Genomic DNA, 12,631 nt, shown 5'->3' on the forward strand with positions numbered 1-12,631 from the left:
CTGTAAATCAGACAAAATGAGCAGACAGAGAAATATCTTATGGGCAAAGGGGCAAGATGAAAACCAACTAGACCAAAAAATGAAGAGGAAATAAGCAGTCTACCTGAAAAAGAATTCAGAGTAATGATACTGAAGATGATCCAATATCTTGGAAATAGAATAGAGAAAATGCAAGAAACGTTTAACAAAGACCAAGAAGAACTAAAGAGCAAACAAACTGTAATGAACAACACAATAACTGAAATTAAAAATACTCTTGAAGGAATCAATAGCAGAATAACTGAGGCAGAAAAACGGATAAGTGAGCTGGAAAATAGAATGGTGGAAATAACTGCTGCAGAGCAGAATAAAGAAAAAAGAATGAAAAAAATGGAGGACAGCCTCAAAGGATCTGGGACAACATTAAGCACACCAACATTTGAATTATAGGCATCCCAGAAAAAGAAGAAAAAACAAAAGGGTCTGAGAAAATATTTGAAGATATTATAGATGAAAACTTCCCCAACATGGGAAAGGAAATAGTCAATCAAGTCCAGGAAGCACAGAGAGTCCCATACAGGATAAACCCAAGCAGAAACAGGTGAGACACATATTAATCAAACTAACAAAAATTAAATACAAAGAAAAAATATTAAAAGCAGCAAGGGAAAAGCAACAAATAACATACAAGGGAATCCCCATAAGGTTAACAGCTGATCTTTCAGCAGAAACTCTACAGGCCAGAAGGGAGTGGCAAGATATACCTAAAGTGATGAAAGGGAAAAAACTACAATGAAAATTACTCTACCCAGCAAGAATCTCATTCAGATTTGACATAGAAATTAAAACCTTTACAGACAAGCAAAAGTTAAGAGAATTCAGCACCACCAAACCAGCTCTACAACAAATGCTAAAGGAACTTCTCTAGGCAGCAAACACAAGAAGAGGAAAAGACTTACAAAAACAACAAGACCCCTATATATGCTGTCTACAAGAGACCCACTTCAGACCTAGGGACACATCCAGACTAAAAGTGAGGGCATGGATAAAGATATTCCATGCAAATGGAAATCAGAAGAAAGCTGGAGGAACAATACTCATATCAGACAAAATAGACTTTAAAATAAAGACTATTACAAGAGACAAGAAAGGGCACTATAAAATGATCAAAGGATCAATCCAAGAAGATAGAGCAATTGTAAATATCTATGCACCCAACATAGGAGCACCTCAATAGATAAGGCAAATACTAGCACCCATAAAAGGGGAAATCAACAGTAACACAATAATAGTAGGTGACTTTAACACCCCACTTTCACCGATGGACCTATCATCCAAACAGAAAATAAATAAGGAAACACAAGCTTTAAATAACACATTAGACCAGATGGATTTAATTGATATTTATAGGACATTCCATCCAAAAACAACAGAATACACTTTCTTCTCATGTGCACACGGAACATTCTCCAGGGTAGATCATGTCTTAGGTCAAATATCAAGCTTCAGTAAATTAAAGAAAACTGAAATCATATCTAGTATTTTTTTCCAACCACAACGCTATGAGACTAGATATCAATTACAGGAAAAAAACTGTAAAAAATACAAACACATGGAGGCTAAACAATACACTACTAAATAGCCAAGAGATCACCAAAGAAATCAAAGAGGAAACCAAAAAATATCTAGAAAAAAATGACAATGAAAACATGATGACCCAAAATGTATGGGATGCAGCAAAAACAGTTCTAAGAGGGAAGTTTATAGCAATACAATCCTACCTCAAGAAACAAGAAAAATCTCAAATAAACAACCTAACCTTACACCTAAAGCAATTAGAGAAAGAAGAGCAACAACAAAAAAAAAACCCCAAAGTTAGCAGAAGGAAAGAAATCATAAACATTAGATCAGAAATAAATGAAAAAGAAATGAAGGCAACAATAGAACAATAGCAAAGATCAATAAAACAAAAAGGTGGTTCTTTGAGAAGATAAACAAAATTAATAAACCATCAACCAGACTAATCAAGAAAAAAGGGAGAAGACTCAAATCAACAGAATTAGAAATGAAAAAGGAGAAGTAACAACTGACACTGCAGAAACACAAAGGATCATGAGAGATTACTACAAGCAGCTATATGCCAATAAAATGGAAAACCTGGAAGAAATGGACAAATTCTCAGAAAAGCACAACCTTCCAAGACTGAACTAGAAAGAAATACAAATTATGAACAGACCAATCACAAGCTCTGATACTTAAACTGTGATTAATACTCTTCCAACAACCAAAAGCCCAGGACCAGATGGCTTCACAGATGAATTCTATCAAACATTTAGAGAAGAGCTAATACCCATCCTTCTCAAACTCTTCCAAAATGTAGCAGAGGGAGGAACACTCCTAAAGTTATCCTATGAGGCCACCATCACCCTGATACCAAAACCAAACAAAGATGTCACAAAGAAAGAAAACTACAGGCCAATAACACTGATGAACATAGATGAACAAAAATCCTCAACAAAATACCAGCAAACAGAATCCAACAGCACATTAAAAGGATCATACACCATGATCAAGTGGGATTTATCCCAGAGATGCAAGCATTCTTCAATATGCACAAATCAATCAATGTAATACACCATATTAACAAACTGAAGGATAAAAACCATATGATCATCTCAACAGGTGCAGAAAAAGCTTTTAACAAAATTCAACACCCATTTATGATAAAAACTCTCCAGAAAGTGGGCATAGAGGGAATCTACCTCAACATAATAAAAGCCATATATAACAAAGCCACAGCCAACATCATTCTTTTTTTTTTTTTTTTTTTTTTTTTGCAGTACGTGGGCCTCTCACTGTTTTGGCCTCTCCCGTTGCGGAGCACAGGCTCTGGATGCCCAGGCTCAGCAGCCATGGGTCACGGGCCCAGCCACTCCGCCGCATGTGGGATCTTCCCAGACCAGGGCACGAACCTGTGTCCCCTCCATCAGCAGGCAGACTCTCAACCACTGCGCCAGCAGGGAAGCCCCTAACATCATTCTTAATAGTGAAAAACTGAAAGCATGTCCTCTAAGATCAGAAACAAGACAAGGGTGCCCACTCTCACCACTATTATTCCAGAGAATTTAGAAAGTTTTAGCCACGGAAATCAAAGAAGAAAAAGAAATAAAAGGAATCTAAATTGGAAAAGAAGAAGTAAAACTGTCACTGTTTGCAGATGACATGATACTATACATAGAGAATCCTAAAGATGCCACCAGAAAACTACTAGAGCTAATCAATTAATTTGGTAAAGTAGCAGGATGCAAAATTGATGCACAGAAATCTCTTGCATTCCTGTACACTAACGATGAAAACTCTGAAAGAGAAATTAAGGAAACATTCCCATTTACCATTGCAACAAAAAGAATAAAATACCTAGGAGAGGGCTTCCCTGGTGGTGCAGTGGTTGGGAGTTGGCCTGCCGATGCAGGGGACACAGGTTCATGCCCCGGTCCAGGAGGATACCACGTGCCGCGGAGCGGCTGGACCTGTGAGCCTGCGTGTCCGGAGCCTGTGCTCCGCAACGGGAGAGGCCACAACAGTGAGAGGCCTGCATACCGCAAAAAAAAAAAAAAACCTAGGAGACAAAAGACCTGTATGCAGAAAACTATAAGACACTGATGAAAAAAATCAAAGATGATACAAACATGGAAAGATATACCATGTTCTTGGACTGGAAGAATCCATTGTGAAAATGACTATACTACCCAAAGCAATCTACAGATTCAATGCAACCCCTATCAAACTACCAATGGCATTTTTCACAGAATTATAACACAAAATTTCACAATTTGTACAGAAACACAAAAGACCCCAAATAGCCAAAGCAATCTTGAGAAAGAAAAACGAAGCTGGAGGAATCAGGCTCCCTGACTTCAGAATATACTACAAAGCTACAGTAATCAAGACAATATGGTACTGGCACAAAAACAGAAATATAGATCAATGGAACAGGATAGAAAGCCCAGAGATAAACCCACACACATATGGTCATCTTATCTTTGACAAAGGAGGCAAGAATATACCATGGAGAAAAGACAGCCTCTTCAATAAATGTTGCTGGGAAAACTGGACAGCTACATATAAAAGAATGAAATTAAAACACTCCCTAACATCATACACAAAAATAAACTCAAAATGGATTAAAGACCTAAATGTAAGGCCAGACAGTATAAAATTCTTAGAGGAAAACATAGGCAGAACACTCTATGACATAAATCACAGCAAGGTCCTTTTTGACCCACCTCCTAGAGAAATGGAAATAAAAACAAAAATAAACAAATGGGAGCTAATGAAACTTAAAAGCTTTTGCATAGCAAAGGAAACCATAAACAAGACGAAAAGACAACACTCAGAATGGAAGAAAATATTTGTAAACGAAGCAACTGACAAAGGATTAATCTCCAAAATATACAAGCAGCTCATGCAGCTCAATATCAAAAAAAAACGAACAACCTAATCCAAAAATGGGCAGAAGACCTAAATAGACATTTCTCCAAAGAAGATATACAGATATCCAACAAACACATGAAAAGATGCTCAACATCACTAATCCTTAGAGAAATACAAATCAAAACCACAATGAGGTATCACCTCACACCAGTCAGAATGGCCATCATTAAAAAATCTACAAACAATAAATGCTGGAGAGGGTGTGGAGAAAAGGGAACCCTCTTGCACTGTTGGTGGGAATGTAAATTGATACAGCTACTATGGAGAACAGTATGGATGTGCCTTAAAAAACTAAAAACAGATCTACCACATGACCCAGCCATCCCACTACTGGGCATATACCCTGAGAAAAACACAATTCAAAAAGAGTCATAAACCAATGTTCATTGCAGCACTATTTACAGTTGCCAGGACATGGAAGCAACCTAAATGTCCATCGACAGATGAATGGATAAAGAAGATGTGACACATATATACAATGGAATATTACTCAGCCATAAAATGAAATGAAATTGAGGTATTTGTAGTGAGGTGGATGGACCTAAAGACTGTCACACAGAGTGAAGTAAGTCAGAAAAGGAAAAGTAAATACCATATGCTAATGCACATATATGGAATCTAAAAAAACAGTACTGATGAACCTAATGGCTGGGAAGGAATATAGATGCACATATAGAGAACAGACATGAGGACACGTGGGGGACGGGGAAGCTGGGATGAAGTGAGAGAGTAGCATTGACGTATATACACTACCAAATGTAAAATGGATGGCTAGTGGGAAGGTGCTGCGTAGTATAGGGAGATCAGCTCAATGCTTTGTGATGACCTAGACGGGTGGGATAGGGAGGATGGGAGGGAGGCTCAAGAGGGAGGGAATATGGGGATATATGTATACTTATAGCTCATTCACTTTGTTGTACAACAGAGACTAATGCAATGTTGTAAAGCAATTATACTCCAATAAAGATATAAAAAAATTTAAAATAAATAAATAATAAATGTTTCTTGAATTGCACTGCCTGGAGATTTGCTCCAGCCCACCGGGCTTGCTAGTGTTCTCTGATACAGCTTATATATTAATACTAACTACCATGTATTTAATACCTACCATGTGCCAGGCACTAAGTCCTTACTTATAGTATCAAATAATTATTATTAATAATTCTTAATACTATTTAGTAATAATTATTAATCCTCAAAAGAATACTCAGGAGTGGTGTTTTCTTTCATTTTTTTACATTCACAAATGAGGAAACTGAGACTTAGAGATGTTATATATATGGTAAGTAAAAGAGGTAGAATTTATATCTATAGTTTTCTATCCTATACTGTTTTGTGCAATCAATATAGTGCCTATAAGCAGTTCATTAGTATTTTTAGTGTACATTATTTCTGCCCCAAATCTTTTATTAACTAATAATGGAATCTAGGACAAGTTCTCAGATATCTCGATGGGTCTTAGTCTCTTCACCTATAGCACCAGGAATTAGATAAAGTTAACTCCTCGGTCCCCTCTAGCTCTAAAATTATATGCATCTTTGAGTTCCTAGACTTTCAAGCATTTGATTTTGCAACTCTATCTGCTTCTGCATTTCTATCTGTTTCATACTGTGATCACATCCAAACCACATAAAACAGTTTCCATTTCCATGAATTCTTCTCTTGAAACCACTGGACTTATTTTGAAATATGAAAAGTACAATGAATGGAGTCATATCACCAAAGCCACAGAAGAGAAGCTCCTTCCTCAAACAGTCTATGTCTTTCTCAACAGAGTTAATACAATTGGTTTAATTACCTATTAGATAAAAATACTCACTAGTGAGAGTATTTCTGAGGGGAGTAATGGAAGAACAAAATTTTAGGCTATCTAATTGTGGTACTAGCCCTTGTGCATATTTTGGTGGAGGGTGGGGGTAGGGAATTAAACACTAGTCCAAAATATATTTGTTATTTATAAAATTTACTAGTTGTAGAGTTTGGAAATATAAGGGGGAGGAGGGAGGAAGAAGAACCTGATCCAAATCCCTTTTTGCACCAATGAAACAGTACAGGGCGGCTGAAGGAGCCCTTGGTTCTTTTCTTGGTGAAAACCTACTGTGAATCACTTAACCTCTCTAAGTGTCAGTTTGCTCATCTTCAAAATTAGTGGGTTTGGATCAAATAATATCTCAGGTTGTTCCAAGTCTGTGAATTAGCTCAAAGGGTATAAAAACCTGGCAAGAAATTGCTTTTAAAAGGCAGTAGCAAGTTTGAAAACTTATCCTTAACTTGCAGCAAAGAAGATCAGTTCTTAGGTTGAAGGTCATAGACCCAAATGAATTAAGAACTAAAATTTAAGCCTATTTTTTTAAAGGCTACAGTAGCAATGAAAGCTTTAAAATTCTAAGTCTAACCTAAATAACAGATTCCTGAGCTTCACTGCTGAGCCACACAGCAGTTTTGATGTATTTTCTCCACTGGTGGTGCAGAGATGAAGAGGAAAGCAAGCAGGAAAGAAATCAGGACACTGAGGTCAGCACAGAGGCTGATCCTAAAAATTTCAGAGGTGGATTAGAGAGAGGAAAATAGAAAATGTAGGTCTCAGTCAGTTCATAAATGTATTACCTGTGTGGTAGGATTTTCTTATAATGCGATTGTCTTCTAGGATATGGTAACCAATTCTGTGTTCTTTCCAGCCATTCTCAACAACTGCACAAATGCAGATCATTCTGCCCGTCAGTCTTCATCTTCCCAAACTAAATAATATTAGTTTGGGGCCTGTTATCATACATTCCATTTCACTGTGAAACTCGATATTTGAGTTTTCCTTTCTGATCATTTTCTCTCCAGCAGGATTAGGTAGCTCATTTCCAAATTTTATTTTTTCCATGCTTGATATTTACTACCTCCCTATGTACCCAACACCATGCATCCATATGCTAACAAACATGCTAGAATCGAGGCAGCGTGGGTGCCTGGTGGGATGACCAAATATGGGAAGGTAATTTTTAATCAGTGTTTTAACACCAGAAACAAGCTTTGTTATGGAATAACAGCACTTAAACAGAATAACTTAAATAGAATAACTTTGTTTATGGAATTTTTGTAATCTTTCCTTGAAATGGAGAAATGATTTGAAGAAGTATGCCTCTATAGCACACATTCCGCAGAAAAAGGAACAGGGAAACGTCAAGAAGTCACTGAGTATTTAAATAGTAGGTTCAAGGCTGGGGAGTAGCATCAGCAAGAAGAAAGGCAGATGAGATGAGATGAAGGCAAAGTGTCACTGACTTTTGCCTCTGTCCCTGGAGAGGAGATTGCTGATATAGAGTCCCTCTGGCCTTCCCAAGACCATCTGGCATGAAGATATAACTCCAAGGTAAGATTCCTGAGCAAGCAGCTTTATCCTACAGCTATCATCTGAATAGAGTCTCTAGGCTTTCTCCAGATCAGTTTCCCGAGGTTTTTGTGGCTCCCTCCCCCATAGTAGCTCGATGTCCCCAAGCCCAGGCGGGGTCTTCCTGAAAGCCACTTGCGCTAAAGCTGTCACTATAGCAAGGTTTCAAAATAACTCTAAATCTGACAGCCTCTGCCCCTATAGATGAACATTTAGATTTTTTCAGAAATCCCTGGTGGTACTCTAGAATTCAGTAGGGGGCTTTGGGAAGGAAAGAAATATGACATTAAAAGGGCAAAATGAGGCTCTTGCTAGCCTTAATATAACAAATCGAGGGGACTTCCCTGGTGGTCAAATGGTTAAGAATTCACGATTTCACCGCAGGGGGTGCGGGTCCGAGGGTTCAATCCCTGGTCAGGCAAACTAAGATCCCGCATGCCACCCAATGTGGCCAAAAAAAAAACAAAACAAGTTGAGCAAACTAAGGGGTAAAATGTTCCTGAATGCTTAATATGTGCCATGAAGGGAGCTAAGTGGTTCATATACATTATCTCGCTTAGCCCTCATAAAAAGTCACCAGGGTTTACAAGGTGAAAGGGGCTCAGAGTTAAGAGTCGCAAATCACAGAGCTGTTTAAGTGGTAGAGGTAGGATCGAAACCCACTTCTGTGGGATGCCAGAGCCCCAGTTCTGCCCCACTAATTTATAAGAATTTATACTTCAAAACCGTTTTAAAAGATGTTTAAGGATGAAGAAATCTCCTGGTCATGTGCAATAAATCAAAGTTCTTAGGAAACTTTATATGCTCTTCAGAACGACTACCAGTGTTGCTTTTGCTCAAGTCCTGCATTACTTTCAGATGCCCTTCTATACAGAGCTGAGCCACACAATTTTTAATAAAATCTTCCCTATAATTCAGTTTCTTGTATGCACATACACAGAGAGACCACACACATACGCACACACACCCAGACATAAAAACACTACACATATACACACTGCACAGATAAATACACACAGACCGCAGATACCACAGAGACCACACACAAATACACCACACTTGCACAGACCACAGATACACACACACACACACAGCTCCACACACACCCCATGAATTTATACACACACTAGAGATACACACACACCACAGAGACACACACCATATATGCACATACATACACACAAATGCACCACAGATATATAGACAGACTACAGACACATACACACACACACAAATAGACACACACATGCCATACACACACAGTATCAGAAATCCTCCGTGGGATTTTGTTTCTCCTTGTCTACTCAAGCCCCATTGTCTATACAGTTTCCACCATATTCATCATCTCATTAACATCTCACCTCCCGCTACTGGCCTCTTCTCTCCATCCTACTCCTTCCCAAATGGGGAACACAAGCTCTTTTCTTTCCGTTCCCCAGAGCAACCACCAACACAAGAATTTGTGATTAATGAGGTTAAGGGAGACATTACACCATGTCAAACCATAGAAAATGGATTAAAATTAAATATTAGACATTCCTTATTTTAAATCCCCTGTGTCATCTCTGCTTCTCAATATGTCATTGACCCTTCCTCCTCTGCAAGCCTCCTAGCCTCCTGCTGTGTTTTCCTGGGGCCCCTCTCTGAAGACCATCCTCCCTCCTCCCCCTCTTCTCATGGTCCCAGGACCTTCACCCAGCCTCTTCCTTGGGCTCCCACTCTTTCACTCATCATTGCCTATCCATTCCATGTCCCAAAACTTCACTTTTTATTCCCAAACAGACTACCAAGGTATCTTCCTGAAGAGAACCATTTTTCTACTTCGGGGGAAATTTTTGCAACTCCCTTAACCAGCAGAATTAAGGTAGTTATGGTTTTAATAGCAATTATTTTATTTCTTCTCTCTGTATATTCTTAGGATGTTTTTGATTAGTGAAAAAAATCATTAGTAATTTCCTTTGCTTTATCCAATTTATCAAAAAACAGTTTGTTGATGTGACTCTGTTATAATAGCTATTTTCCCAAATATTCTCACATTTATATTTTCAATACTATAGGAGCAGTTATTCAAGAAATGGGATATTTTGGATAATCAAATACTCCATTTCATGGAGCGTTATCAAAATACTCTACACATGAATTACCAGTTTTCAAAGAAGTAACATAAAGCATTTATAGGGTTCCCCACCTGCCACAGTGGAGGTATGGTGGGAGATGTTGAATATGAAATTTAACCCCTGTAAGCCCCACTTTCTCCGCTGTTTAAACATTTGCCTTTGTATGGAAAAAAAGAAATTATTTTTATATAAAGTTTCCTGCATACAACAAGTACTGGATAAGTATCAGTTCCTTGACTCCTCTGTCTTTCCCCTCCCCAAGTAAGAAAGAACTACTGCTATATTCTACCATACACTTTCCTCTTTCATTGATGATTTTGAAGGTACTTCACAATCTTACGGTGCCGAAGGGCTCCTGTATGAATATCAGTTCTTACTGTTATGTGCTGAGTGTTAGAATACTAGGTAGTAGCATTTACTATATATAATTAGCTCATGGGAGAAATCTAATTATAGCTCCCTATGATTACTAACTTGCAGCCATTGTTGTCATCTTTGTTATTCAATTTCGTTTGTAACATTGCCCTGACCAAGTCTTAGTCAAGTAAAACTGATTCTTCACTGACTTATTCAAGAATCTGTGCCCATCAAGAAGGGTCAGACTTCTGGTTAATGTCTAAATAGAAGTTTTTTTGTTTTTTTTTTTGGCTGAGCCAAGGTGGCACACGGGATCTTTTTTACCCGTGTCCCCTGCATCAGCAGGCGGACTCTCAACCACTGCGCCACCAAGGAAGCCCCACAAGGGATCTTAATTACCCGACCTGGGATAAAACTCATGCCCCATGCAGTGGAAGCATGTAGTCCTAACCACTGGATTGCCAGAGAATTCCCTAAATAGGATATTTTTAGCTGCCTAAATTAATTACTTAACGAAGTCAGAATATTCCAAACTTATTTCTATTTCACATTAATTTCATTGCATCTGTAGTATTTCTATTTTTGATGCCCAAATTAATCTGATCTTAATTCCTCACACAAAATAAAAGAAAAATATCTGATTTGTATTATTGTAAAAATATTGTTTGTCATTTAAAAAATATTGTCATTTTGACTATGAATATGCAAAAATTACTATTTTAATTTCTATATTTAACCATTTCTTTTCCTTCTTTTTTGTTGTTATTTTCAGTTTCTCATTCCAATTATGGATCTGATCAACTCTAATGATTACCTGCTCAATGTCTCTACTTTAATGAGAAACAGCATTCACATTCCAACACCTGCCTCAAAAGTGATTGTTGCACTTCTTTTGTTCACGTCATTTATAATTGGCACTATCACCAATGGTTTCTACCTATGGGTGCTAAAATTCAAAATGAAAAAGGCTGTTAATACTCTCTTATATTTTCATCTCATTCTCTCTTATTTTATTTCAACATTATTTTTGCCATTTCTGGCCATCTCCTACCTTCAGGAAAACCACTGGAGCTTTGGAATGGCCACATGCAAGGTCTTCAATAGCATTTTGTCTGCAGGGATGTTTGCCTCTGTTTTCTTCCTCTCAGCCATCAGCATCGATCGTTATCTTCTCGCTCTTCACCCGGTGTGGTCACAGCTGCACCGAACCCCACGCTGGGTTTCCAGCATCATCCTGGGAGTCTGGATATTTGCCACTGCCCTCAGCATGCCCTATGTGGTTTTCAGGGAGGCACATGATGACCATAAAGGAAGAGTGACCTGCCAGAATAACTATGCCGTGTCTACTAACTGGGAAGGCAAAAAGATGCAAACATTAAGAAAATGGATTCATGTAGCCTGTTTCAGCAGCCGCTTCTTGCTGGGCTTCCTTCTGCCTTTCCTCATCATCACCTTTTGTTATGAAAGAGTAGCCAGAAAGATGAAAGAGAGGAGCCTCTTCAAATCCAACAAGCCCTTCAAAGTCATGATGACTGCCGTTATCTCTTTCTTTGTGTGTTGGATGCCCTACCATGTATACCAAGGTTTAATTCTCACTAAGAACAGATCACTACTTTTCCAGTTGACTCTGATACTCACAGTGATAACTACTTCTTTCAATACTGTCTTTTCTCCCACACTCTACCTATTTACTGGGGAGAACTTCAGAAAGGTTTTCAAGAAGTCTGTTCTTGCTCTTTTTGAGTCAACATTCAGTGAAGATTCTTTGGAAGAAAGGACACAAAACCTAAATTCAGAAGCCGATATTTAAATTCTGGATCCCAGAGCAAAGAATGGATTCTTGGTCAATGATATCACCAGAGACAGACCCTCAACTCTTGTATAATATAGTCCCTATATTAGAGAGACACCTGGGCTGTACTATAGTTAGATCTATGAATATTATAAGGGCTGTAAAATGTGATGGGTGATGTTGCAAATGTGATTTTTTTTTTTTACTTTTGTTGTGGTAAAATATATATAACATATAACACCATTTTTCATTGTACATTTTAGTGGCATGACCTAAATTCACAATATTTTGCAACCATCACAACTATCCATTTCCAAAATTTTTTATCACCCAAAAGAGAAACTCTACCCATTAAACAATAACTCCTCTTTCACGCCCCTACCCCCGGCCCTTTCCCCTAGCTCCTCATATCCTCCAATCTGCTTTCTATCTCCATGAATTTGCTATTCTAGATATTCCATATAAGTGGAATCATACAATATTTCTCCTTTTGTGTCTGGCTTATTTAACTTA

The 12,631-nt window shown here is 38.0% G+C and overlaps 1 protein-coding gene across 1 annotated transcript; it reads left to right on the forward strand.

Annotated features, from left to right (window-relative positions):
- Positions 1 to 7,691: 7,691 nt before the first annotated feature.
- On the forward strand, positions 7,692 to 12,136 carry GPR33 (G protein-coupled receptor 33). Its single transcript, XM_007451261.1, has 2 exons — positions 7,692 to 7,834; positions 11,099 to 12,136. The coding sequence occupies exon 2, from the start codon at positions 11,114 to 11,116 to the stop codon at positions 12,134 to 12,136; it is 1,023 nt and encodes a 340-aa protein (XP_007451323.1). The 5' UTR covers positions 7,692 to 7,834; positions 11,099 to 11,113.
- The last annotated feature ends 495 nt before the right edge of the window (positions 12,137 to 12,631 follow it).

Source organism: Lipotes vexillifer, unplaced genomic scaffold (assembly GCF_000442215.2).
Source record: "Lipotes vexillifer unplaced genomic scaffold, Lipotes_vexillifer_v1.1 scaffold1765, whole genome shotgun sequence".
Classification (NCBI taxonomy): domain Eukaryota; kingdom Metazoa; phylum Chordata; class Mammalia; order Artiodactyla; family Lipotidae; genus Lipotes; species Lipotes vexillifer.

Bases quoted from the DNA above. Each gene is read 5' to 3' on its own strand.
- GPR33 (XM_007451261.1), top strand. From the start codon at position 11,114: ATGGATCTGATCAACTCTAATGATTACCTGCTCAATGTCTCTACTTTA.